At 52.5% G+C, this 24,612-nt stretch overlaps 1 protein-coding gene across 2 annotated transcripts in view; it reads left to right on the forward strand.

The window, feature by feature from the left end:
• Positions 1-24,612, forward strand: part of PLXNA1 (plexin A1) — a 112,585-nt gene that overhangs the window by 56,220 nt on the left and 31,753 nt on the right. For both annotated transcript variants that reach the window (XM_058422169.1, XM_040076033.1), the window contains exons 9-12: positions 8,847-8,961; positions 13,556-13,756; positions 21,958-22,054; positions 22,323-22,513. In XM_058422169.1, coding sequence (XP_058278152.1) covers positions 8,847-8,961; positions 13,556-13,756; positions 21,958-22,054; positions 22,323-22,513 — 604 coding nt within the window. The remainder of the gene's footprint in view (positions 1-8,846; positions 8,962-13,555; positions 13,757-21,957; positions 22,055-22,322; positions 22,514-24,612) is intronic.

Below are 24,612 nucleotides of genomic sequence, written 5' to 3' on the forward strand. Positions count from 1 at the left end.
GTGGAATGGTGTGAGACTGGGAGAGAGAGTTCTCAGCTTTGTGGGTGCTGATGTTGCAAGAGGAAAGGGCAGAGGGCAGTTGAGTACAGCGGTGTTTACAGTGAGAAACCTCCTCCTTTTGCCCATGTAAACTGGGACGGTGACCAGAGCACCCGCAGTTGGTTTGGGTGTGTGGGAACATGTAGCGTCAGGACAGAACCCCATGTAAAAACAGGGCTTTGGGTTTGGCAAAACTTTGGAAGAGAAAGCAAGTTTACTGCACTGCAGAATGTAGAAATCAATCCATGCCACTGAAAATGCCAAGTGTCTTGTTATTCTGGAAACAGTTAATAGGAGTGACTTGGTGATGCAAAAGGAGAAGCCTGTACTTTCCTGCCACAATACCTGCTTCCCAGGCTGGCTGGAGAGGGAGCTGGAAAGTTAGAGCAACATGGGATGGAGCATGCCACATGTCCTGAGGCGTTTACCCAAGAATTTCCTAACTGGAAGTAATTGTGAATTTGCTTTCTTGTCAGGCTGCTGTGAAATCTACTCCTGTAAGGGTTTTTAGACAGCTTGAGATATGCATTTGATAAAACAGAGGAGGTGTGGATTATTGATGTGCTGTCTAAGCAAGGTGTCTTAAGTCTCAAACCACAACTCCTGATGAGGAGCTGCAGACAGTGTTCTTGAGCAGTGGGGGATGGCTGTGCTGTAGGACCATCAGAGCTGATGCTGGAGTGTGTTTGGGCAAAGAATTTGGAGCTCAAGAATGCAAGAGATTTCATTACTCAAACCTCCTATGGATGGTGGTGCTCTGGCTGATCAGTAATTATAGACAAGCAAATGCCAAGAGATTTCTTTTGGATGTCTTTTTGCAAAGTGTTGAGCCTGGCTTGGGGGCTCTGCTGGAGTTCACTCCTCCAAAGCCTGTTCAGAGTTTCCACTTTGATCAGGGAAGAGCAGGTGAGATGCAGGTACCTTGGCTGGGAACCCACCTACAGAGAGCTCCAGGAGGGATGTGTCAGAGGGACAGCCTCTGCAAAGTTTCTGCGTCACAGGGGTTCCTTCCTTTCTCTCTTTGCACAGAGAACAGGGCTCCTCCTGGGAGCACTGTGCCAGTGAGGGAGGAGAGACTTAGCAAACCTGACTTTCTCCCTCACCTTGACTCTGAGATGAGCTTTGTCTCCCTTCACATCCTGTGGTTTCAATAACATTAGCTCAGCTTTGGCTTGGGCTGGCTGCATGTCAGTATTTTGCAAATCAAAAAGAGAGATGACTTTTACTTTTCTAAATGAAAGAAAGATGACTTTTAAGTACAAATGGCATCGGATTTGGTCCAAACAGTGGTCTGGTGGAAGAGGTGGTGAGGGAATTGGCATTTTATTTTATGTGCCTGACACAGGAGGGGAAAAGATCCCTACACGCCCCCCGCCCCGAAACAAACCTACAACAAAGAGCCTGACTGATTTATTACTGCGTTGATGTTTAATTTTGGATGCATTATTTAAAAAGGCTAATTATGGATGCATTAATATTTATGGACTCCAGTTGAAGCTGATAGAAAAGTCTATGTTCTAAGCTGGTGAACATTATTATTTTTTTTCATGTCAAAAGTTTTAGGGTTTGGAGGTAATTTTAACTATGTGACCTGCAGTCGAATCTTAGCCAAAGAGCGTGACAGTACCTCCTGGGATGATGCAATACTTTTAAATACCATTTGCAGACAGGCGTCTTTAATGGATCTCTGTGGAGTTAATAGCCTTTCAGATCCAGGTTTCATATTTTGTGGAAGAAAATCTATACGTCAGCCTGATAAATTCTGTATTAGGAACAATATACTTTTCCACAAGGCTAATGTTTTTCCTGTGGAGATCTCTGATCACTGTGTGTTATGTTTTCTTTTTATATTTGGATGGCTTTGCTTAGGTTGGAAGGCAGAGTTCTGCATGTTGAATCATTTCTCAGCTGAGGACAAAGTGTCTGAGTGAGATTTTTCAGACGGTTGTGGAGAGATGGGAGGCTAGTGAGGCAGCTCTTTGCTGATGTCAGCTGTGGTAGCTCCAGGGGAAGCCAATGCAGCTCCACCATGTGCACCAGGGAGTCTGACCCTTCTTATTTTCAGCAGACATCTGGAAAGGCATCAACAAATTGCAGGCTGTGGGGCTGGTCCTGCTGCTGCATGAGCATCCTGGCTCTCTTATTTCCCACCACCTTGGCAGGTCTTCTTCCCGTGCGTTTTCAAGGGCTGCTGGAGCCTGCCTGGTCAAAGGAGGGATTGCAGAAGGAGCATCTGATCACTTCTAGAGGAGAGGAGGGTCCAGAGGGGGTTGTGCTGCCTGTATGTTTGTCTGTAATGTTCTGAGCAGAGGAGGTGCCTTCCAGCTGGAGCTGCAAAGCTGTCCCATCTGTTAATGCAGGGCTTTATGCCTGTGTGATGGAGCTGTCCCCATCACAGACCAACATCAGTGGCTCCTGGGGTACTTTGTGCAGGGCGCCTGGGAGCTCTGGTCTGGAATTTCCATCCTCTCTGGGGCTTCATTCCTTTCCAGGAGTCAGCTGGAAAGCTTCTGGAGGTCCCAGCTTTAGGTACTTAGCGCTCCTGAGAGGTTTGGGCATGTCTTTTGGGCATCCTACTCCTAAAGACTTAGGCATTAGGCAGGGGATGCTTCTGGCTGAGCTGTGGGATATGCATTGAACAGGGGAGTGGAAGGAGTTTGATGCAGAGAAATGGGGCCCTTGCAAAGGGGGATGTGGCTGGCTGAGGGTCGCTGCCAGCCCACAGCAGAGGAGCAGCGCTGCCCACAGGCTTGTCTGCAGCTCCTAGGGACAGGCTCTGGTTCCTGCAGGGGAGAATGAGATGAAAACCCCCATGGCAGGGACTGGGTGGATTCCCTTGGGGGTTTCCGATGGGACACCGATCAAGTGCAGGCATTTAAAAGGCCGCTCAGCACCTTTGATCGTGTAATGAATCAGCCCAAGTCCAGCATGCATGGGCAGATGTTGAGGTTGTCTTTGTCAGAGTTAAATGTCTTCTTCAAAGCATTTGTGGGGAAATGAGTCCCCTTTTAAGATAAAGATGTAACACCAGGCTCCCTGCCTGTCTCTGGCAGAGCTTGCCAGCGAGGTAGAGATGTAGGGAATCCTCACAAAAAGCTAGTGAGTAATTCCAGGGAATAGTAAGATGTATTTATTTCTTCCCACTGTTTCCATTTTTCTTGGTTGATTTTTCCTCTGGAAACTCTGTTTCATAAATCCCGTTGTGGTTTGGCTTTTTGGAGTGTGTGGCTGTGGGAATGGAGCTGGCAAGTGGAGTGGAATGGGGAAGAAGATGAGAGCCTTTGGTGCTTCCTTCAATTCTGTGGGCGGTTTTTGCAGAGCCGCTGTTTTTTCAAGTACCAGCATGCTCAGCACATCACCAGCATATCCTTCCACTGCAATGTGGAAGCAAAAATCCAGGTGGTGGCACAGGGGAAGGGGGAAAATCCTGTCAGCAAGTCTGATTCGAAGAGGGAATCCGAGCATCCTGGAAACATTTCTCCAGTCCAGGAGGTGGTCATGATGCTACCAGTCTTGTGGTTGTGCCTCAGTGTAGTGACAGCTGGGACACCCATATCCCATCAGCGGCAGGGTGCTGGATTTCTCTGAGGCTAGAGCAAGGGCGGATGTGCCAAATGGCTCTAAAATCTCCAGGCTGGAGAGATATGACTCTGCTGTCTCTAACCCACAGGTCAGGCTTTCCCGGTAAGCCCCCATTAAGTAAATGGGATTTTAATGCATGTTCCAAGTGCTGGGAGCAGCAGGGTTGTGCCGATAAGGCAGGGATGGGCTATATTTGGTGGCTAAGGCACCTGTTGGCACCCATGGGACAATGCCAGCCCTTGAGTCACTGAGCTCCTCTCTGCATCCTTTCTTTCTGTCTGCACATGGCATGCTTCTCTGTTGGCCCACTGCTGCTCATTTCCAGGTGCTTACAGGTGCTTTCTTTTCAAAGGCACAGACAGATGGCTGCAAGCAGTTGAGTGAGTGTATCTGAGTTTTCATGGCTGAGCTGTGTGATGGTAACCGATGATGGTAACCGATCTCTGTGTGTTCCTGGGCTGGGACAGGTGAAAAATCCTGTGGAATGGCCCCAGAGACAGCTCAGGATAACTTGGTTTACATCATGTATGTTGTGAATGAGGCGGGCTGGTAGAGCCTGGTCTTACGCTTCAGTAAGGGGAGGCAGCTGAGTGTCTTTCAAGAGAATTGTCTTAAAACACAGGGAATGATTCTGCATCCTCCAGTGTGATGGTGGATGCTCTGGACCACCCTTTGAGTAAGGACCTTGGCAAAACCCAGCAGGGATGGAAAAGAATTGGTTTGGTGTGAAAGGAAGGAAGGAATGCGAAATGGATTGAGAATGGGCAAGGATGGAGGGAGGCTAGAGATGACTCCCACCCTACACCTTTCCTGGGCACCAGTGAGGAAGCTGCCTGTGGCTCTGTGTAGGGCTGGGGGGACAGTGCCGTCTGGTTCCACTGCTCTCCAGGATCTCCACTTCTCCCTAGGGTAGAGATGGATATAAAGCCCAAAGCACTGCAGTTCAGCCCCTCAGCCCTGACAGCTGCTGCTCCAGATGCAGGCTGTGCTGGAGCTGAGTATTCACTAAGGATGCATCCTCCTGCCAAGAGGAGATCTGAGGAGCAGTCGGGGGGCTCGCAGGCGGCTGTGCTGTGCCTGCACAGATGCTGTTTTCATCAACACTGTGTTTATAATTTCCCTTCTTAATGGACCTCCCCTGCTCTGCTCTTGGTGCCATTCAACTTCCCCCTCTTCCTCCTCCCTGCCCTTCACTCCATGTACTTCCTTCCTTCAGGGACATGCTGCACCATAGAAATAGCCTCAGTGTCTGTGTGTGTGCAGTGCTCACACCTCCTGTCCTGCTCATGTTTGCTGCTCAGGCTTATCTCGCTCCTGTGGATGCTGTTTTTGTTTTCTGCCCCCGCTGTTCAGTGTGATGAAGAGCTTTGGGCTCATCTGGGCACGTGGCATGCAGGAAGGAGAGTGAGTGAGGGGTCTGAATCCAGCACTGCTGGCTCTCCACACTTCCCATCAGCTACGGTTTTGCTTTGGGTCATGTGTGGAGACAGCTGTAACCTCTCCATGGTCACTGGAGGTGCCTGCACCCTCAGGGAGGAGCCAGTCCCTGAAGCCTGGGTCTGGGCTCATCCTGCAATAATGCTTTCGGCTCTGTACCCACTCTGGAGAGGCATATTTGCTATCCTTCTGCCCTGTCCACACCTCTGCTTCTCTGCAGCCCTGTCAGGTGTTTCCCTAGGATGGCATTACCAAGTTTGGGATCATTTATGGAAGTGGAGGGGAGCAGTCCTGGGAGTTTTTGGCCCAGCTGTGGGGTGAGATGTGGGCAAGCGTGGGGGCTGTGGGGAGGCTCTGGCTTTGACCCTGGGGTGCTCAAAGTTGAGCAGAGCTGCTTTGTTGCCTGCAAGGATGCTTGCCCTGGCTGGGGGAGATTTCAGGCCAGCAGTGAGCCTGGATGTGTTTTGGGATGGGGCACTTGGCGCAGAGTGGCCCTGAAATGCTGCTCTGAGGCTGGTGCCACGCCTCTCTCACGAGGTCATTGGGAGGCAAGGAGGGCACTGCCACTGGGTCTGGCACCCTTTCCCTGCCTTGCCGAGGCTTCATCTTCACCAGCACCTGGCAGGACTGGGGAGGAGGCAGATGGGGAACATGCTGTGGGTCCATATCAGTGCTGCACCCCCACCATCGGTTTTCTGCCTCGCTGGGCTTCTTGCTCTCCTGGCACACTTTGGGGAGGCGGAACACTTCAACACATGAAGGAGAGCCTCCCTCTAATTACCAGGAGTGATGAAAGCCTCTTAGGCAAGAAGTGATGAGGGAAGAGTGCCTGACCGTGGGAAGGAGAGAGACGGCACAGATGGCATCATGCTGCCGAGCAACCTGCTCCTGTGCCAGGAACAGACAGCCGTGGCACACGGACATACCGGGATATGGACACGCTGGGACACAGCCCCAGCCACGCTGCCCAGCCCGACCAGCAGCCAGGGATCCCTGCCTCAGCTCCTCTCCTGGGCTTGGGGCAGCCTTGCCAGGGTGCTGTGGTGGTCAAACAGCCGTGCTGAGGCCAGCAGGACCAAGGCAGACTGTAAACAGTGTTTCACCATGTTACTGGCACCCAGGTGCTGACTTACTCACCACTTTAGCCTAGATAGGCCTAAACGTAGCAGAAATGCTGCAGAGCAAGGTGTGTGTGGTGAGTGCTCTCACAGTGGCATTTGATGTCCTTATTGCAGAAGGGAGAGTGTGGAAACCATCGCCGAGGACAGGGCTTTAGAAATGGCTCAGTTAAGTTAGAAGCAACTGGGTGGGCTAAAGTAGGAAGAGGGAACCATGCACCTCAGTGTGTACGTGGAGGATAACCTGAGATTCTTAGACAAGTGGAGACCAGGAGACCAGCTGGGACCTGAAGTAATTAAATGGCAAAGGAGACCCTTTGGTGAGGAGGTGAGGAGGATCTTGAGATAGCCAAGACTTGGCTTTGACCCTGAAGAACTGCAGAGTGGAACTGCAGCTGTTGGGGCTGGGGTGCCTGGAGCAGGGCTGCATCAGGAACTTTACCCAGCTGCTCTGAGATGCCATGTGAGGTGATGGAAAGGAAACTGGGAAGTCTTTTTGCAGACCCTGAAGGACCTGGTGACTGGAAAAATCTCTTCTTTGCAGGATGGTGGGGGCGATTCATGGGGGCTTATGTTGCAGCTTGGTAGTTGGGCTCCCAGCATGTGGCTTGTGGCTGTTTGTGCCTGCTTGTGCTTCTCTCTTACGTGACCTCTCTGGGGCTGTGCTACTCCCATGAGGATTAATCTGTATGTTCCCTGTCCTACCCCTCCATATCCTGGATTTATCTGCCCACTGGTCCTGCCTGAGCCCTTAGCAGGAGGGCAGGAGCTGTCCTTTGCCTTTGTTTGTGTTTCCTATTCCCCCCACCCTCTGCACCTCCCTCCATCAAAGCAGCCAGAGATAGGAGGCTGTGGCTCTGCTTTTAAGTTGAATCTCTGCAGCTGAAATAAAATTGCATATATTTGCATAAGGAGCATCTCAATTAGCATACTTGTGGGTAAAGCTAAAAGGGCTGTTCATTTGGAAGTGAAAATGTGAGCGAAACATGGAAATGACTTCCAGCCCCCTTTGCAAGCAGCTTAATTAAATATTTCCTTAGTGTGTGCGCATGGATTTGGGAAGCTCTTGCTGTATATCTAATGGTGTGTGAAACCCCAGGGCGCGCCGGGAGACCTGGTCCTGCAAAGCTTTGGGTGTGTCTTTGCTCCCTGGGCTGCCCTTGCCCTGTGGCTCCCTCAGGTCCCCACACCTCCCAAGTGACAATTCTGCTACAGGGTGAGGGATTTGGCATGCCAGGCTCTGCCACCAAGGATAATTTCTCCAGGAAGTTTGTCTTTCTGCTGCCTCACAGGGTGATGCTGTGTTTTTCTGTTGTTTCCCAGGGGTAGAGGCAGAGAGGTAGCTGTGATTAGGAGGAGGAGTGGGCTGGGCAGGGCTGCCTGCCTCCTGCCAGAGCTGTGTTCAGGGAAAGAGCCTGTCTTTGTTCAAATATAATTGCTTTGGGCCTGATCCTTTTGATGCTTGAATCAGTGAGGAGCAGGTATGAGCCTTCTAGGGAAAAAACTAGTGCTGCTACTTTTTTTTAAAGCCAGACTGATTATTTTTGCTGCCTTTTAGCTTATGGCTCAGCAGCTCTCCCATCTCCTCCTCGGGAGAACAGCTTGGGCTGCACAGACATGTCTGGTGCAGACCCGCCCTGTGAAGGCTCATGTACTAAATATGGGACCTGTCTGCTGTGCCCCCCCAGGCAGCATGGCAGGGAGGGCTCAGCCCCTTCCCTCCTCACAGGAGGGAAAGCCTCCCTTCAGCTGTGGGATGACCTGTGTCTGCAAACAGGGATGGGAGGGGGGTTAGCAAGGGAAGCTAACCAGGTTGTCGAGGTGCCACTCCTATGAATGTTTGTGGGGCTCTGTGTGTCCCCTCCTGCTTTGGGGAGTGTTATCAGGTCCCTGGGGCTAGTTTCACTGCTAAGAGGAATGGAAAGCGCGGAGCATGAAGCTCCTGGCATCCCTGGGTCCTGAGCACACCCTGAGAAAAGATGGGGAGAGGGGAGCAGGAGTGATCCCTGGCACAAAGAGCCCTGAGAGGAGGCTGGGGAGGGAGACAGAAATGTCTGGGGCTGAGGAGGGGTGGAAGCCACAGACACAACGCACGCGCGGCTGTGGAGGGCTGGGGCTGAGGGGGCTGAGGGAGGGAGTCACACACAACCTATTGTGAGCAGCTGAAAGGCACTACAGTCCCGAAATGTTAATCTGACCCAACCTTTCGCCAGTTATAATTTTCCTCTCAATGGGCATGCATTAATCTGGCCCTTTCTCCCCTGTTCCCCTGTGGTGCAGAGCCCTTGTTCTGCTGCCTCTTGCTAAAATCGCCTTTCATTGAACCCAAATAAAGCTCCCAAAGTCTGGAGCTCGGCCCCTGCTGGAGGGGGGCGGTCAGGGTCAGCCTGCCAGGAGGAGGAGGAAATGTGGCCTCTTTAGCTGGGACACAAATCCTGCAGTGCCTGAAAGACCATATCCCCCCACCCTTCCTGGGCAAAGCCTGGGGGTTCAGGTTGTGCAGGCATCTCCCTCCCAGTGTGTGGCCCGTGCCCCATGGATAAGGGATTCTTTCCACGCCGAGGTACAGGATCACCTATGGATGCTGTCCTGCTGAAGCATCCCAAGAAATATCCCTGTGGACTCTGCCTTGATGCTGCCCTAACACTGCCCACTTCTCTCCCTCTGCAGCTGCCTGTCCTGTGTGAACGGCTCCTTCCCCTGCCACTGGTGCAAATACCGCCACATCTGCACCCACAACGCTGCTGACTGCTCTTTCCTAGAGGGACGTGTCAAGCTCTCTGAGGTAAGATGGTGTGAGATTGCTCCCCTTGCCTATTCTGGTTCTGTCAGGGTCCCCTGCTCTCTGGGGAGGGGTTTAGAAGGCAGACTCCTTCATAAACCATTCCCAGTGCCTCTCCTGGTGTGCTGGAACTGCCAGAGGAGCAGTGAGGGAGGAAAGGGAAATGCTGATGGAGCTATGTGCTGGTGGGGAGAGGCTGTGTGGCTGTGGAGAGGTAGCTTGGGAAGTTGGCTGAAGCCTGGAGCACTTCAGGCTGAATGAAAGGAAAAACAAAGGCAGACACTCTAAAGCATTTTCTTTTGATGTTTGTGAAGGGAGCAAGCTTGAACTGTCATTGCAGAACAACTTGTTTTGGAGAGGGGAAGGTTGAAATCTGTAAAACAAACTGTTTTTGCTGCACCTCACGCCTTCTTCATCTCAGCTGCTTTGCTAAGGAACATGTGCTTTTGTGGGGGTTCATCCTGTGCAGCATCCATGCCACCCACTGGGGAAACCTGCCATCAGCAGTGTTTGCAGGACGTCCTGCTGTCCCCGGCCTGTGGTCCCATTGCTGGCTGCTTGGCTTGGATATGGAGGTTTGGCAAGCCACTGTTGGCTCTACAATAAATGCTGATTTAGAAGGGAGAGTTATGGGAAGGAAACTCTGTCCCTATTCTGGAAGGGGACTCCAGTTGAACTTAGCTGGGTTCCCCATTGACTGTACCTGGCTCCAGTGCAAGGGAAAGGTCCTGCTGCCTCCAGGAGCATTTACTAACATGAGGAAGTTGGAAAAAGCTGTTTTCCCTTAGCTTGTGCTGTGAAGAAATCCAGTGAGCAATCTGCCTATCACAGGCATCCCAGAAGCCTGCTCCTGAGGTCATGCTTCCAGCCAGCCCTGGCATTGCTTCTGCAAATGATACGTGTGGTGTCCAGACCACTGGAACCCAGCAGTTCTCATCTGCCTGCTCCCCTCACTGAGGCCATGGGATCTGCCCCCTCCCTGCCAGGTGAACTCCAAAGTATCTGGCTGTACCCCACAGTGGTGTTGCCCTTGGGACGTGTGCAGCTCTCCCACAGACTGGCTGCTTAGGAACTTGTGTCACTCCCCAGTGTGAACAGGATGTCCCCCAGCAGACCTTTTGGTCACACTGGGAAATGGACCAGTGCCTGGTTTGAGGTTTGGATCACTTGGCTCAGCCTGTTTGCACATTGGTGCGGCCTCAGCAGTTCCCAGCAGGGATGGTGAGGCACCCTCAGACCAGTTGTGGCTGTGAGCTCCGTGACCAGGCTGGGATGAGATGTCCTGTCCCCATCCCTGGCCATCCTGGTCCCTGGCAGGGTGGTGTTGTGGGTAAGGGGGCTCAGTGCCCATCCCATGGCATCACTGGACAAGTTAATGGTAGACATCCAGCCCCATCCTCTCTGCAGGAAGGTTATTTTAAGCAGGGTTTGGTCTGTCTGTGTTGGCTGGAGTGTGGTGGGCACTGGTCAGGAAATGCAGGGACAGAAGGTGACTGTCTCTGCTTCTTCCCGTGGGTAGTTCACCACAATTTCCTGGGTGGGAAAGTGGTTGTTTTGTAGGAAAACAGAGTGACCCATGACACTCTCTCCTAGGCATGCCAGGAGTGTTTGTCTGGATTTCTGGGGGTGGCAGGGCTGGAATGCGGCATGGATAGGAGCCACCACTCACATAAATGTGCCTGGAAATGGTGACAGTAGTCAGGATGTCCCTGCCCACCAGCTGTGGTAGCTTTAAAGCTTGGGCTCTGGAGATTGCCCTCCTCTGTGGCTTTGCTGGGTGGGTGCAGGGCAGGGGAAGAGGTGATGAAGCAGCATGGGCTGCTGTTCATTTTTTTCCACTCATGGTGTGCAATGATGGCCAAAGGGTCGTCAGTGATGGACATTGGAGCATCCCATCCCAGAAGGCTGCTCTTTTGAGACAGCCTCTGCTGATGCAGAGTTTCTGTGGAGGGTGAAAGGCCCCTGGACTATGGGGAACAAGTGTGTTGGTTCAGATTAGGTAGGTTCAGCTAGCATTTGTTCTTCATTCCCCATCAGTGGGAATAGCTGAGCACTTTGTGAAGGAACCTCAGAGCTGGGGTCAAGGCCAGTCCCAGACTGCCATCATCCTATCTCTGCTGATGCACAGCCTTGCAGCCGGAGCTGGGAGCTGCCAGAGAAATCCAAATGGCAGCGTTTGCAGTGTGATTCTAAAGCTCTTACCTCTCTGGGCAAACCTGGACACCCATGTCATGTTCTCTCCAGCTAGGAAAATGGTTTTCATGAAGAAAATATGAGTTGTGTGATATTTGGGAATTTGTGTGAGTTGGGGCCTTGCTTTTCTGCTTATCCCATGCCTTGGTAGCTGGCTGTTCCTGGGGTCTGGGGCTCTGTGGGAGGGCTATTTTTGGCAGGACAGAGAGCTCTGTGGGCTATGCAGAGTGTTCCCAAGGGATGGAAGTGCTGGGCAATGCCAGAGCAAGTTGTGTCAGTGGTTGGACTTGCTCATAGGGGAAATGAGTTGTCCTTGTACCCACACCCCTCTGGGCACCCTGGGCGCCCACCAGCACCAGGTGCTTCCTGTTTGGGCACAGGCTGACATTTTTGCTGGATGAGACACTTCTGCTGGCAGATGTGGAGCATGTGACGTCATGGAGCGATTCGGCTCAAACTGCGAATTGGCAGAATGAGTCCACCTGCCTGTGTGGGGAGAGGGACACATGTGCCTGCTGTGCTCCCTGGGCACCAGCCTGTAAACAGCCATGGTGAGCCCAGCCTGGGGAGCATGGACTTACCCACCACTCCAGTTGGGCTGTGGCACTGAAAAAAGAGGAGATGGAAGTGTTGGAGAGTGAGCCAGGAGTTAATATTTGCCAAGTGTGTGTGTGCCCCATGGGGAAGGCTTGTGCCACCCATGGGGCCCCCTGAAATGCAGAGGAGATCAAGCAGGCAAGGGCTGCTTCCTCTGACAGCACTTCCAAGCTGGGAACTGGTGGGGAACAACCACCATGGAGTCATGGGGACACTCCATGGAAATGGCAAGGGGCATGAGGTGTCTTCCCACTGTGAGTTGAACTGATTCTGGAAGTGGAGGGAAACTGAAACCCCACTTTGCAAAGTGGCAACCGTGATACAGAGCGGGGGAGGTAGCAGGGCAGTGCCCAGCATCCCTAGACTGCCCCAGCCATCTCCAGTTTGGGGCTAACACTACTGTTCCTCTCAGCTTTTATATTTTTTAGTATGTTTTGGAGATAAATAGTTTCTTCCCTTGAAAATTGTGCTTTTGGGGAATGCAAGCTTGTGAAGAACAGAAAACCCAAAGAGTAAAAGGAGTTGGATTTTTCTGTCAATTTTTGCTAAGTGAAACAATTTCTTTTTCTTTTCTCTGCATTGTTTGAAAGTTAATTGATCATACTGGCTAAGATAAAGCCTGGCACTTTGCTAGGTTTGGCCTGGCTTGCTGCAGGATGGCAGGAAGCAGCTCGGCAGCCTCGGTCACATGTAGTCACACTGCTGGTGGCCTTGGGGCCAGAGCTGCCCCTGCAGCTGCACTGTGGCCATCAGAAGCTTTGTGACAACAGTGGAGCAGCTGCATCCACTGCATTTCTGTTTTTAAAGCAGCTCACATGTTATTCCCTCTTGATGTTATTTCAAGTCAACACTCCCAGGAGTAGCTGCCATAGGTGTGAGACCTCTGCCCAGCTCGGCAAAGCTGGCGTGGGATTGCATCAGGCTGTTGGTGCCAAAGTGCTACCCGCCGGGGCTGCAGAGCTGTTTTGCTGCCTGAGCTCATTTATTTTTGCTCCCTCCTGCTCCTCTGTGCTTTGTACACAAGAGTCACCAGCTCCCCTGGAGCAGCTGGGAGCCCACAGCTATTAAAAGCGGAGTGCTTTGCCCTCCCAATGTCTCCTTCCCCAGGTGCTGGCAGGGAGGTGCTTTCCTCCAGCTCAGAATCAGCAGCATCCCCTGGCTGGATTCACTGTCTGCTGGGCAGCCTGCAGCTGGGCTGGGTGGGGTGACACCGCTTCGAGCTGGTGCAGATAGAAGCAGCAGCAGCAAAATTTGCTGCAAAGCAGGTTTTCTCCCACACTGCAGGAGCACATTGCTGTATCAGAGAGGGAAAAGGCTTTTCTCTCTACTTATGAAGGAAGAGGAACGGAGTCTTGCAAGCGAAACAGGAGGGTCGAGCAGCTAGCTTGACAAAGCACAGTCCAATCGGCATTAATTCTAAACTGCTGGCTGCAATGATGGCATTGAAGTCTGTATTATTACCAGTCGGCGCAAACACGTGTTGCTGTTGAGTGGCAGGTTACAGATTCCAAAGATGGATCCTCTCCCCACCTCCCATCTAAATCATCCTGAGCTGTAGAAAACATTCTACTGCCCTGCCACCAGATTTCTTTGTGCTGTTCTTTCCTGTCTTCAGGGCTTTGGGCAGAGCAGGCATAGGAGGCTGGTTTGGGGGTTGCTGCACATGAAGCATATTCTCAAGCATGTGCTCAGGGTGGTGTTTTTGCAGTGCATCGCCAAGCCTGCCAGCAAGGAGAGGGTCACAGGGGTGCCGCGGGAGGCTGTACAGTGTTGTTGCCTCATCATCTGCCTCTTGTTCTCCTTGCAGGACTGCCCTCAGATCCTGCCTTCCACCCAGATCTACATCCCTGTGGGTGTGGTGAAACCCATCACCCTGACAGCCAAGAACCTGCCCCAGCCGCAGTCAGGCCAGCGCAACTACGAGTGCATCTTCCACATCCCCGGCAGCACCACGCGCGTCACTGCCCTGCGCTTCAACAGCACCAGCATCCAGTGCCAGAACACCTCGGTGAGTGTGACGGGAGCTCTCCTTGCTGTGGGCCCTGTCTGTGGGCTGCTCCTTTCCACCTGCCCCAGGACCATCCCAGCTCGCTGCATGGGCAGTTTTGCTCTCTCATGGGCAGGTAATGGGGGTTTCTGTTGCTTATGGGATGTGAGGTGGGTTCCCTGCTACTACCCCCAGGGGCTCTGGGAGGCTGCTTGGGGTTGTTCCAGACAGGATCAATGCTGAAGCCACCAGGCTTTAGGAGTACTTCCAAGGAAATTAAGTTTGCAAAGCTGAAGAAAGTTGCCTGGACTGAAGCCAGCTGGGCCCAGATGTGCTGGAGCCCCCCTGACACAAAGCTATCCCATTTTACAGGCGGGAAGGAGGTAACACCTCTGTGTCCCATTGCACACATAGAACCCTCCACATGCAGCTGTGCCTGCCAGCCCTGCAAGTGCTTCCCCTCCTTCCCTGCAGCCTCTGTCCATCCCTGACTCCATCCGTGATCTGACCAGCAGCTGCTTCCTTCCCTTGCATGCCTGCCCCCCATACCATGCTCCCTTCATCATTCCCTGCCCCTGTGTCCTTGCCCCCTGCAGCCCTGTCACTTCAGCTCTCTCCTGCAGGCATCTCTGCCTTCTCTGCCCTCTCCAGGCACCTTATCCCCTAAGTGGGAAAGGGTTTAGCAGCCCTGGGTGAGCTATGTGTGTGCCTCTTGCTGTGCACCAGGCCCATGAACAAAGCCACTCTGGGTGTTAATAACCCCACTGGGAGTTGCTGTTGCTCAGCTCCTCAGCTGCCCGCTGTGCTCTACACCAACCTGTCCTCATCCAAATGGAGCTAACCCCTCCCTTTGCTCTCCCATTTAATCCTTTTAAAATTTGTTTTTCATCTCTCATACTGTGAAAGCTCATTTGCAGCCTAACACCAGTGTTGATCCCTGCTCCCTTTGGTGGCACAAGTGACATTTAGAAGCCATTGAAGATGAGCACTGGCTCTCTCCCACCTCCAGTGATCCCAGGTCTGCAGAGCCTTTGGACAGGAGGGGCATCCTGAGCCATTGCCTCCTGCCCTGGGCAGCAGTCCTGGGGGGATGCTATGCAGCCAATCCAGCCTCCTGCCAGGTCTCCTCTGCCTGGAGCTGGCAGCTGTCTCCTTCCCAGTTCTGTAGTTTGGGGCTTGGCTGAGTTTATTCCAGAGCACTTTGGGACGTGTGCTGCAGGATGCTCCCTGTAGGGAAGTGCTGTGGCTGCACAGTGCTGACAGCAGCAGCCTGATGGCTCCTGTGGTGTGCTGGGGAGAGGTGCCTGCACCAGAGGGGAACCTTTACGTAATGAAGGTGGAGCTTGCAGAGAGGCTCTGAGCAATGTGGACTCCTTTCTCCCCAGTACGTTTCAACTTGTCAAGCAGGAAGGAGAGTCTAAAGCACAATACATTCCCTGTGTTTCCCAAGGGATGCTGTGGCTGCCAGGATTGGTGCCATGAGCTGCATGGCCTCTGCAGCTCTCCAGAGGGACAGGACAACTGTAACCAGTACCTTATCCTGGGCTGACGGTGGATGTTTGACCTGGAAGTTGTCAGGGATGCTGTGAAAACAGCACAAATTGTCAGAAGGGCATGTGTGTGGTGTTGTGAGGTGCATAGGGAACCGGTAGCTCCATGGGGCTGCAGTCTGGGGCAGAAGATGTGGCTTTTGGGTTGCAGGATGGCTTCACCAAGAGAAAAAGAGGGTTTTGACTTGAAAGGAACTGCTTTGCTTTCAGGGTCTGCCTGCTTTAATGTTTGAGGGCATTGAGCCAGGGTGCATTATGGTGTGGGGGATTCAGATTCACACTTGTGTGGTGTTTGTCTCCTTCATGCCTTTTTGCAGTCCATCTGGCTCCTTGATAGTGCTTCACGCTCTCCCAGCCATGGCGCAATGGCTTCTTCCATTGCACTTCATCCTTGGGTAAGGATTTTGGAGAGATTTTTGGGTAAGGATTTTTTGTTCAGTGGAGAGCACTGGCGAGTGGAGAAACAGGAAAAGGATGACAACCAACAAGTGAAGGATGGATATCGAAAAGCATTTAAGCACGCAGTGTTTCCAGGAGTTCAGTGGGATCTAAACAAGAGGTTTAATGCTCTGTGGAACTGGGGATGCTTTCCTGAATCTCTGGCGAATGAAAGGCATAAGTCAAGCCCCTTAAAACTCTTTGTCTTTGATTTTAGTTCTTGTCAAACTCCAATGAGTTGTTAGCACTTTGAAGAAAGGACATCTTGGTTAAATATTCAGCAGTCTGTTCATTAAGGTCTGAGTGTTGACTAAACATCATTTGAAACACCCAATAGATCTTTGGCAAACTCAAGGTAGACCAGCCCTGGTATTCCCCAGCATCCCAGGCCATAAACAAAGCCAAAAAACCCTTTTCAGCCTCCTCTCTTTGGTCTCTTTCTGCTCTTCAAGAGGAAAGCAACCCTAATGGTTTTCCACATGTATTGTAAAGATGCAAAAAGGAAAGATGAGCCCAACTAAGAAAATGAAGATCTTTGCCAATAAACTAATTTTTGTGAATTGATTGCTTTTAATCTTCTGGAGGCAGACATTTCCAGACATTTCCGTTCTGCTTTTTGCAGCAGAGGATGGAGAAATGGTCACCTGTATTAATGTATAAGGTTGACGCCACTGAGATTAATTTTCCAGATATCCTTGCCTTTGCCTACTCTTTCCCATCTGACGTCCCTCAACTGAGTTCATCCTCCTGATTGCTGCAAAAATGAAACAGTTTTGTAGTTGAAAAGTGCCACAGTCCTGAATCTGCACTAATGCTTGTAACATTGGACTTGATCTGATTTAGTCTTGGCCTTTGCAAAATGGCTACAAGTGTTTCTCACTATCAAGGGTTTGGCTTTTTCTCTCTAAAATGTTCCTCTTAAGGCTGAAATATCCCCAGAGCTGCTGTTTCCCTTTAAATGTATAAATGGGAAGAACCCCTGATCTCCTTTTCATGAGCTTGTTGTCTCAGCACTTTAAATTAAGCATCATGCCTCAGTTATTTCCCTTTATTTTTAACCAAAGCCCCATGTGGTGAGGAGCAGCTGTGTCACCTCCCTGGCTCCCTTTTGGTTCCTTTCTGACCGGTGCCCCTGGCATGGAGAGCCTGCCTTGCCCACTGTTTCTGCTGTGGCTTTGGAGGTTCCTGCCCTCTGGCTAGACTCAGGCTGGGATGTTCACTCTGGGGTGAGCATTATTGCTGGGACAAAGTGATGTAGGTGCAGAGCAAGCTGGGCTGGCAGGGTGGGCACACGTGTGGTACCCCAGCATGGATGCTGAAGCCCAGCCCCAAGAGTGGATGCTGAGGAGTGAAGTAAAACATCTCAGATTTATATTTTCTGGGTATTTTTTTGTTGCTGTAGCACCTGGGTGTTGCTCTGACATATTCCCAGGGTCTCAGGTTCTCATACCATCCTGGATTTGAGGCAGGAGGAATCCAGGTGAAGAGGCTTGTGTGTGATGGGGGAGAAAAGGAGGAAATCCATGTGAAAAGAGAAAAAGGAGATGCACAATCAGAGGCTGAGTGTTACTGTCAAGTTGTGCTGTTGTGCGGATGGCGGTATTTTACTCTGCTCAGGGTATATTTATAGAGGAACATAAATCATACACACATGCCCTGTTCTGAGCACTGCACACCTCCAGTATATGTATCTCTAATTAACCAGCCGTGGAGACGGAAGCAGGATTGGAGCCCACAGCCCCAGCTCCGTTCGCCAACAAAGCCGCGCTCTCCGTCCTAGTGGTGCCTACATTTATCTTTCCTGCAGCAGTGTTTAAAGTGAAAAGGGAGTATCAGGAGGGTTTGATAGGATCCAATTAAATTCCAGCAGATAAAATAATGATGAATTGCAGTTGAGCCCTGGCGAGATGCAATGTACATTACTGCCGTCCCCGTAGTGCGGGGAAGGAGTTGAGGTCATCAACTGCAGAAAAATAGGACACAGCTGCAGCCCAAGCGCTCCTCTAGAAATGCAGCCCAGGGGGATGGTTCATGTGAGAGTGAGGGGGGTTGCACAGGAAATTTGGATGTATGGGTTTGCTTGCTGAGGAGCAGCCCCTCTGCTGCCTTCCCCAGGGATGGGCTGGGCAGGTTGTGGCTGAGGTGGGATGGACGCCCTGTGGAAAGGGGTGTGATGGCTGTGGGGCTGAGGGGCCCTGCCTCCTCTGGGATGGGAGGGGCTAGTGCCTTGTCCAGCTGGCATGGCATTTGCAGGAGCATCCCAAAATGCATCTCAGTGCGATCTGCCCACAGATTTGGGGCAGACTTCCTGGTAGCTACAGCTGTGTCCCCTCTGTCGTTCCCTGGAGGCAGCTTCTCAGAGTGCTGAATCTCTCATCCCGAGGGAAGCTGGGTAGCTCTCAGTGCCCGTTGCTGCTAGCTGGTGGATGTGTGAGCAGTGGGCTTGCCAGAATCAAAAGTGAGACTTTCAGGGCAGCTGACAGCCACAGCCCTTGTTGTGTGCCGGCCTGGTGGCATTCCCCCCATGGGGGCAGGGTGGATGTGAGAATCAGAAATGTGAAAAGAGCATGAGGTCGATGGTTGTTACTTGGGAAGATGCCTGAGATAAGTTTTGGGTGAAGAGCCTTGAGAAAGACTCAGCGAGGAGTTCTCTTGCCTGAATTGCATCTCTGCAGAAGGAGACCTTGCTGGGAAGACCAGTATCGAGGTGGATGGGGCTGAAACATCCTCTCTCCTCTCTTCCACAATTGCCTTGTAAGCTCTTCAGGGAGGGACAGGGAGGCTGGCTGGGTTAGGTAAGGAGTCAGGCAGTTGTCATCTCAGCTGCTGACTCACTTGATGACATCTTTTCTCCCATCCTCTTCTGTGGGCTGTGCTGCATCAGAACACATCACTTTTGGGCACCGTTGGTTTGCTGTCAGGCTGTGCCTGTTGTTTTTTGCTCCCAGAGCAAACATCCCTTTCCCATAGCTTTTCCTCGTAGCAGTTGCTAAGCCAAATCATCCTTTGGCAGAGCTGGGGGTCCTGGGCACCTTTGTAGAGTGAAAGATGGTCTGACAGCAGGACTGCCTGGGTAGGTGCATCCCCCCACTCACACCCCTCCTGGCCTACTCTCCTGCCACTCATCCCAGTCTGCTGCCAGCCACTGGGATTGATTAACTGGGAGGTTAATAACAGTTAAGTGTTTAATGGATGTTTAAAACCATGTTAGCTGCGAACAGGGAGGAGCCAGCATGATGGAACCTGTTGGCTGTCTGTGAGCTCTTTTTTGGATCCCATAGGATGGACAGATTGGTAAGCATCCCTTGCCTGATCCCCACCAGTTACGGGACCTTCTGTGTTGGAAGGTGGCTGCTGCTTTACTTGGATGCTGTTGCCTTCCTGACTGTGGCTGTGCCTGTGGGTAGAGAGGCCACTTTTGTGCTTACACTACGGCAAGGGTTGTTGTGAGGAGGCCTTTTGGAAACACCTTTCCAAATACAAGATGCTTTGGAAATTGGAGAAGAATCTGATGGATCTCCAAGTCCCAGGAAACCAAGCCTGGAGCCCCTGCAGCTGCAGCTCCTGCTTGTGTGCAGCCAAGTCCTGACTCCAGCTCCAGCATTCTACAGGGACCAGGAACAGTATCCAAGCCACAGACCCACTGCTGTCTCTGCAGGGCAGGTTAGAGGCTGCTGACAGACACGCAGATGCAGAGGATGTATTTTTCATTGATATCCATATTCCCGTGGTGATCGCATGCTTTGAACACCAGCTGAGGTAATGACTCCTGCTCTGCCACTGCCCTTCACACAGTCCTGTGCTCCCACTGCTCCCCGCTGTCCACTCCAGCTCCCTGCCGCAGCAAAGTCAGCATCCTTGGTACTGTGTCCTTTCCCAGAGAGAGAGACAGTCTCTCATGCAATTGGCCTCTTGCTGTCTCAGGACTAGTGCATGAAGAGTTAATGTTCTCCCTCCCTCTCCCCCTATTCTTCTTCCTCCAACCCACCTCCCAGAAGAACTAATTTCCAAAAGCAGCCGGGGCAGAGAGATGCAAATAAGTGTTTTGGACAGCTGCAGGCTGGATGCTTTCCCAAGATGCCAGGGCCCCAAATGAGACATGTCAGAGTACAAATTGAAAATGCCAATTTCACTTACGCTGCCACGTGGCTCGTCACAGCTAAATTCTGCTCTGGTGCTGCCACCACCCTCCCCAGCATGTGCTCTCTCCTGCTGCCAGGGAATGGTCTCTGCTCACTGCTACAGGTCTGGCCAGCTCCTCGTTGTGGTTCTGTTGAGGATATCCTTAGGTGGGAGTAGAATAGGGTGAAGTGAACAGATCTGGACTCCTAGCCAAGTTCTGGCTTTATCTTCCCAGGCCTGGTAACTGGAATGTTGCTCAGAGGCTCTGGTGGATGTCTGAGCAAACACGAGAGGTGCTGTGTCTAGGGGGTTGTGCTGGGGAGCAATGGGGCTCTGCCTGTAGAGAGGAGATGGTGGTGGAGCTGATGGATTTGCAGCTTTGTAGCTGGGTGTGTTATGTCTGACAACTGCTGTGTATGGCTGACCAGGAGCAGCCTTCTTCCTCCCTGGGGAGGGCTTCATTTTGGGGTCCTTCACCCTTCGTTTAGGTGGAGTGGCTCCTGGACAAAGGATCACCAACAAAAAGCTGTAATGGAGGACAAGGCTTGGCTCTCATTGGCACCCTGTAGAGCTGAGGGAGGGCTGTGTTGCCATAGCCAGGTCTCACACTAGGTGTGTGCCCCATTTTGGTGCCATGTCTCATGCTGGACTGGTGGTGCTGCCTGTCCGGGAGAGACTCAGTGCAGAAGGGACCAGCTTTGATGGGCAGGTGAGAAGACTCAAGTTGTTTTTCTGGGCACACTGGCCTCCTTCATGGGCCACATACCTGAGCCTTGTGGAGGGGTCGGGTAGAGGAGACTCACTGCAGAGGGTCCTGTGTGGGGCAGCAGCTGAGGCAGTGCTGGAGATGCTGAGGCCACCTCTTCTTGGTACAGCCTGGGGCTGCGAAAGGTGATGCTGGGACTGGCTGGAGGTGGTGGCAGGGCTGTGGCCAGCCCATGGCCGGGTGAACCACTGCCGGTGCATCTGCTGCTCTCTAACAAACTCCAGCAACCCATGAATCATTCATTTAATCTCTCCTGACACGCCTGTCATTTTCTCAGGCGAGAAGCGGGGAATCTCTTGCCGAAGGAGGTCATTAGCTGTCAGGGACGGTTCCAAATGCCTTCCTGCCTCTGTATCGATTAAACCTCTCTCTCTGTATGCAGGGGCTTTGCAGGGAATACTGATGGTGCTGCTGGGGCTGGGACTCAGATGTTGAGGCAGGGGAGAGGCGTCTGGGTGGGGAGAAGGCACTGGCCAGACTGGAATGAGAAATGGAGGTGGATAGGTCTGGACAGCAGAAGATCCAAGGGCCTGAGTTTTGGGTCCTCTAAAGCTGGGGGAGTAGGATTCCGTGGTGTCACCTTCCTACATGGAAACTCAGGGTGGTGGTTCCAGTCCTGAAATGGAGTGCAGCCAGTGTCCAAGCACAGTGTGGCACTGGGAGTGGGGCATCTTTGGGTGTGGTATGAAGGGGAGGAGTGCTCTCTCCTGAGATCTTTCTGAGGGTTAGTGTGGCACTGGAATGATCCTCAGCTCTGTCCCACCCACAGCCATGTGGCCACAGCTGTGTCATTTTGTTATGGGTGATGAGGCTGGAGAGGACTGTGAGAGACAGCCTCCCACTGGCTGTCGGGGGTGACTACTGAATCCACTCCTGTGATGTACCCAGTCTGTCTGCCCCAAGCTTCACTATGACCGTAATCCCAAATATCCAACTGAGCATCCCTGGAGTGGGGAGGACATGGGGAAGGGCTTGGGAGCCTTGTGGGGAGAAGTACATCTGTGTGTAGAGGCACCATCTGTTTCTTTCTTTTCCAGCAGCAGCAGCTTCAGACCTTTGAGTTGATGGGCTTTGGGTCTATTTACAAACCCTCTCTTTTGCCGCTTTAACTTTTTTTTTGTCAGTCCAGCCCACTCATTTCATGTGCTGTGACTGATGCTTTGATGAGTGGCTGTCAGACCTGTTTGTTTCTAGCCAGCAAGTCCCAGCCAGGACCCCATCCCTCTCCTCTGGGCTGATGGGAGACATCCATATAAAGGGATTGTGTGTCTCTCTATGCCCCTCACCACTAGGACATTTTACCTCAATAATTAACAGGCTCTGCCTCCTTCTGTTTCCTCCTGCAGTATTTCTACGAAGGGAATGACATCAGTGACCTGCCTGTCAACTTGTCTGTGGTCTGGAATGGGAACTTTGTCATTGACAACCCCCAGAACATCCAGGGTGAGTGAGGGATGGGATGGGACCTGGCCCAGTGCCCCCTCAGCCTCCAGCCTACCCTGGCTCTGACCATACCTTCCATCAGCGCTTTGATGGGTTTCTAAACAAGAGGCTTTTTCCAAGAAGCTTTGGTATTGAGCTCAGGGTGCTGCTGGCTCCTGCCTGTGGGAGTTGGTGGGAAGGGGCTAGAGCAGATGTGTTTTTTCCCCCAAAACCTTTGTCCATGGGTTGGAGGGCCCGTGCTGACCCCATCCTCCTCCTGCCATTGCAGCCCACCTGTACAAGTGCTCGGCGCTGCGGGAGAGCTGTGGTCTGTGTCTCAAGGCCGACCCGCGCTTCGAGTGCGGCTGGTGCGTGTCGGAGCGGCGCTGCTCCCTGCGCCAGCACTGCCTGGCCTACGAGAACAGCTGGATGCACGCCAGCAGCGGCAACAGCCGCTGCACCGACCCCAAGATCACCAAGGTATGTGGGCACGAGTGGGTGGTGATGCCCTGTGCCGAGGGACTGCGATGGGGGATGGAGATGGGGATGTGGATGGGGCTCTCCAGTGGCAGCTCGCAGCAGCCAGATCTACTTGGTGTTTAATACCTGAGTGCTTTTTGTCACCACTTTCATTTCCAAGGCTAAAATCCTTACTCCACCACCCCCGTGCACTGGGCTTTCTGGCTCATTTCCAAAATTCCAACCCCTCCTGCGCGTGACTGAGGGATCCAGGAAAGCTCTAGGATGTTTCTTGTGTTGCCATGTGCACTGGGGCCAGTAGTTCATCATCATCATCCCATTTCCCTGACAGCTTTTATGACCTTTGCTTATAAGATTGTGTATAGTAATACTCACATGCCTGTTGGGCTGGGATCCAGGTTCACAAAGAGGGACTGGTGGGTATTTCAGCTGGATACCTTCTGCTAACCTATGGCTGGCTAGGCCTCGATGGTGTTAATTACTGGAGTCTTAGCACAGGATCGGATCTGTTTGGGTTTCAGTGCCTTATCTGATGGAGGCTGGAAATAAAAGTCTTGGCTTTTCCCAGTGCGTGCTGCCTGCCTCTCACACAGATGGGCCCTGCAGTGTGCTGGGTGGCAGCCATGTGGAGAGAAGGGGAACAGCCCTGCTGGGCATATCCTGGCCTGCAAAGAGCCCTGCCTGCAAGTACTGCTTGCAGAATTGCCTGGGGCTGGTGAAGTGCTGGCAGGAGAAGGGATCCATTCCTGAGGAAGTGGGATCGAGCCTCAGAGGCTGCATCCCTGCATGGAGGTCTGCTGTTGTGTGCAGAGCTGCAGGGCTTCCCTGTCACCGTGCTCAGGCTAAAGTTCCCAAATCTGGACCCCTGCAGATGATGGGAGTGGAGAATGCTGTGGGACAGGTCATGGCCAGGGTGGCCTTGCTGTAGGCCCTGCCCTTGTCCTCTTGCGTTCAGGAGACCAGGGCTGCAGGCATTTACACACACACACACACACACACACCACTCACAACAGCTTCCCAGTAGCTGATGGTGCCCAGCATAGGTAACAGCAGTTGGTCCAGAGCCGATGGTAGCAGCTCTCCCACCCTGAATCATTATGAAATTTTACAGTAATTGCAGGTGCAGCAAGCAGGTGGGCTGCTCTGCGTTAGTGCCCTGGGAGGTGGCACTTGGTGTGCATATGCAATAGCTGTTGGTGTGATGCTGCTCCTGTAGCTTGTCTCTTGCCTGCTGCCTCCCACTACCCCAGTCCCACATCTGGGCTTTGGGCATGCTTGCAAACGGTCCAGAGTAAAGCCTAGTGCAAAGAGGGCACCATAGGCTGATGGGGGAGAAGAGTCTCCTACAGTGGTTTCATGCGGAGGTGGAGCCTCCTTCCTGCCCAGCTCACCGGACTGCAGATATCTTCATGGGTGATGGGGCTGGGCTGGGAGATGACAGTGATTCTTCACCCTTGGGGTGAAGAATCATTTACCCATTGTCCAGTGGTGGAGACAAGCCCCTTCCAAACCTCTGTGGTGTCTTGCCTGGTGCTCACTGTAACCCTTTCCCTTGGGAAGGGGGTACCCCTTGGCCGCTGCACCTCCTTGCCGTGCTGTGGCCACTGGAGCTGAGAGCAAGCCAACAGCTTGTACCCGCTGGAGCTGTTTGCTTGTTGATGTAAAAGGACCCTATGAAACCAATTAGGAGAAAAGCAGCATTGTTTGTTGGGGCCAGGGGTCCGGAGGTGGAGGGGGGAAAGGGGGAGTTGAGCAGCTATTGCTCTCCTTGGCAGCTCCCCACTCCCACACACCTTGTTTAGCTGTGACCTCCCTGGGCTGGGTGGCCAACGATGTCATTTCATTCCCGGGCTCCTTCCTCCCCAAACGCATGGCCCTTGCCAGCTTTGCTGCGGAGGAGGAGGAATCTAACATGCCGGAGCAGCTTTTAACACTCATTTAGAAACACCAAACAAACAGCCGCTTCTTGCCAGCTGCCCTGCCAGAGCTTTTTTAAGGGGAAGACCCAACCTGATGCTGGCTGCAGCTGCTAGAACAAGCTCCAGTTCCAGACTTGGGCAGGGGCTGAGCGAGGTTTAGGCAAACAGTGGTTCCCCTCA

Source organism: Hirundo rustica, chromosome 12, assembly GCF_015227805.2.
Source record: "Hirundo rustica isolate bHirRus1 chromosome 12, bHirRus1.pri.v3, whole genome shotgun sequence".
Taxonomy (NCBI): Eukaryota; Metazoa; Chordata; class Aves; order Passeriformes; family Hirundinidae; genus Hirundo; species Hirundo rustica.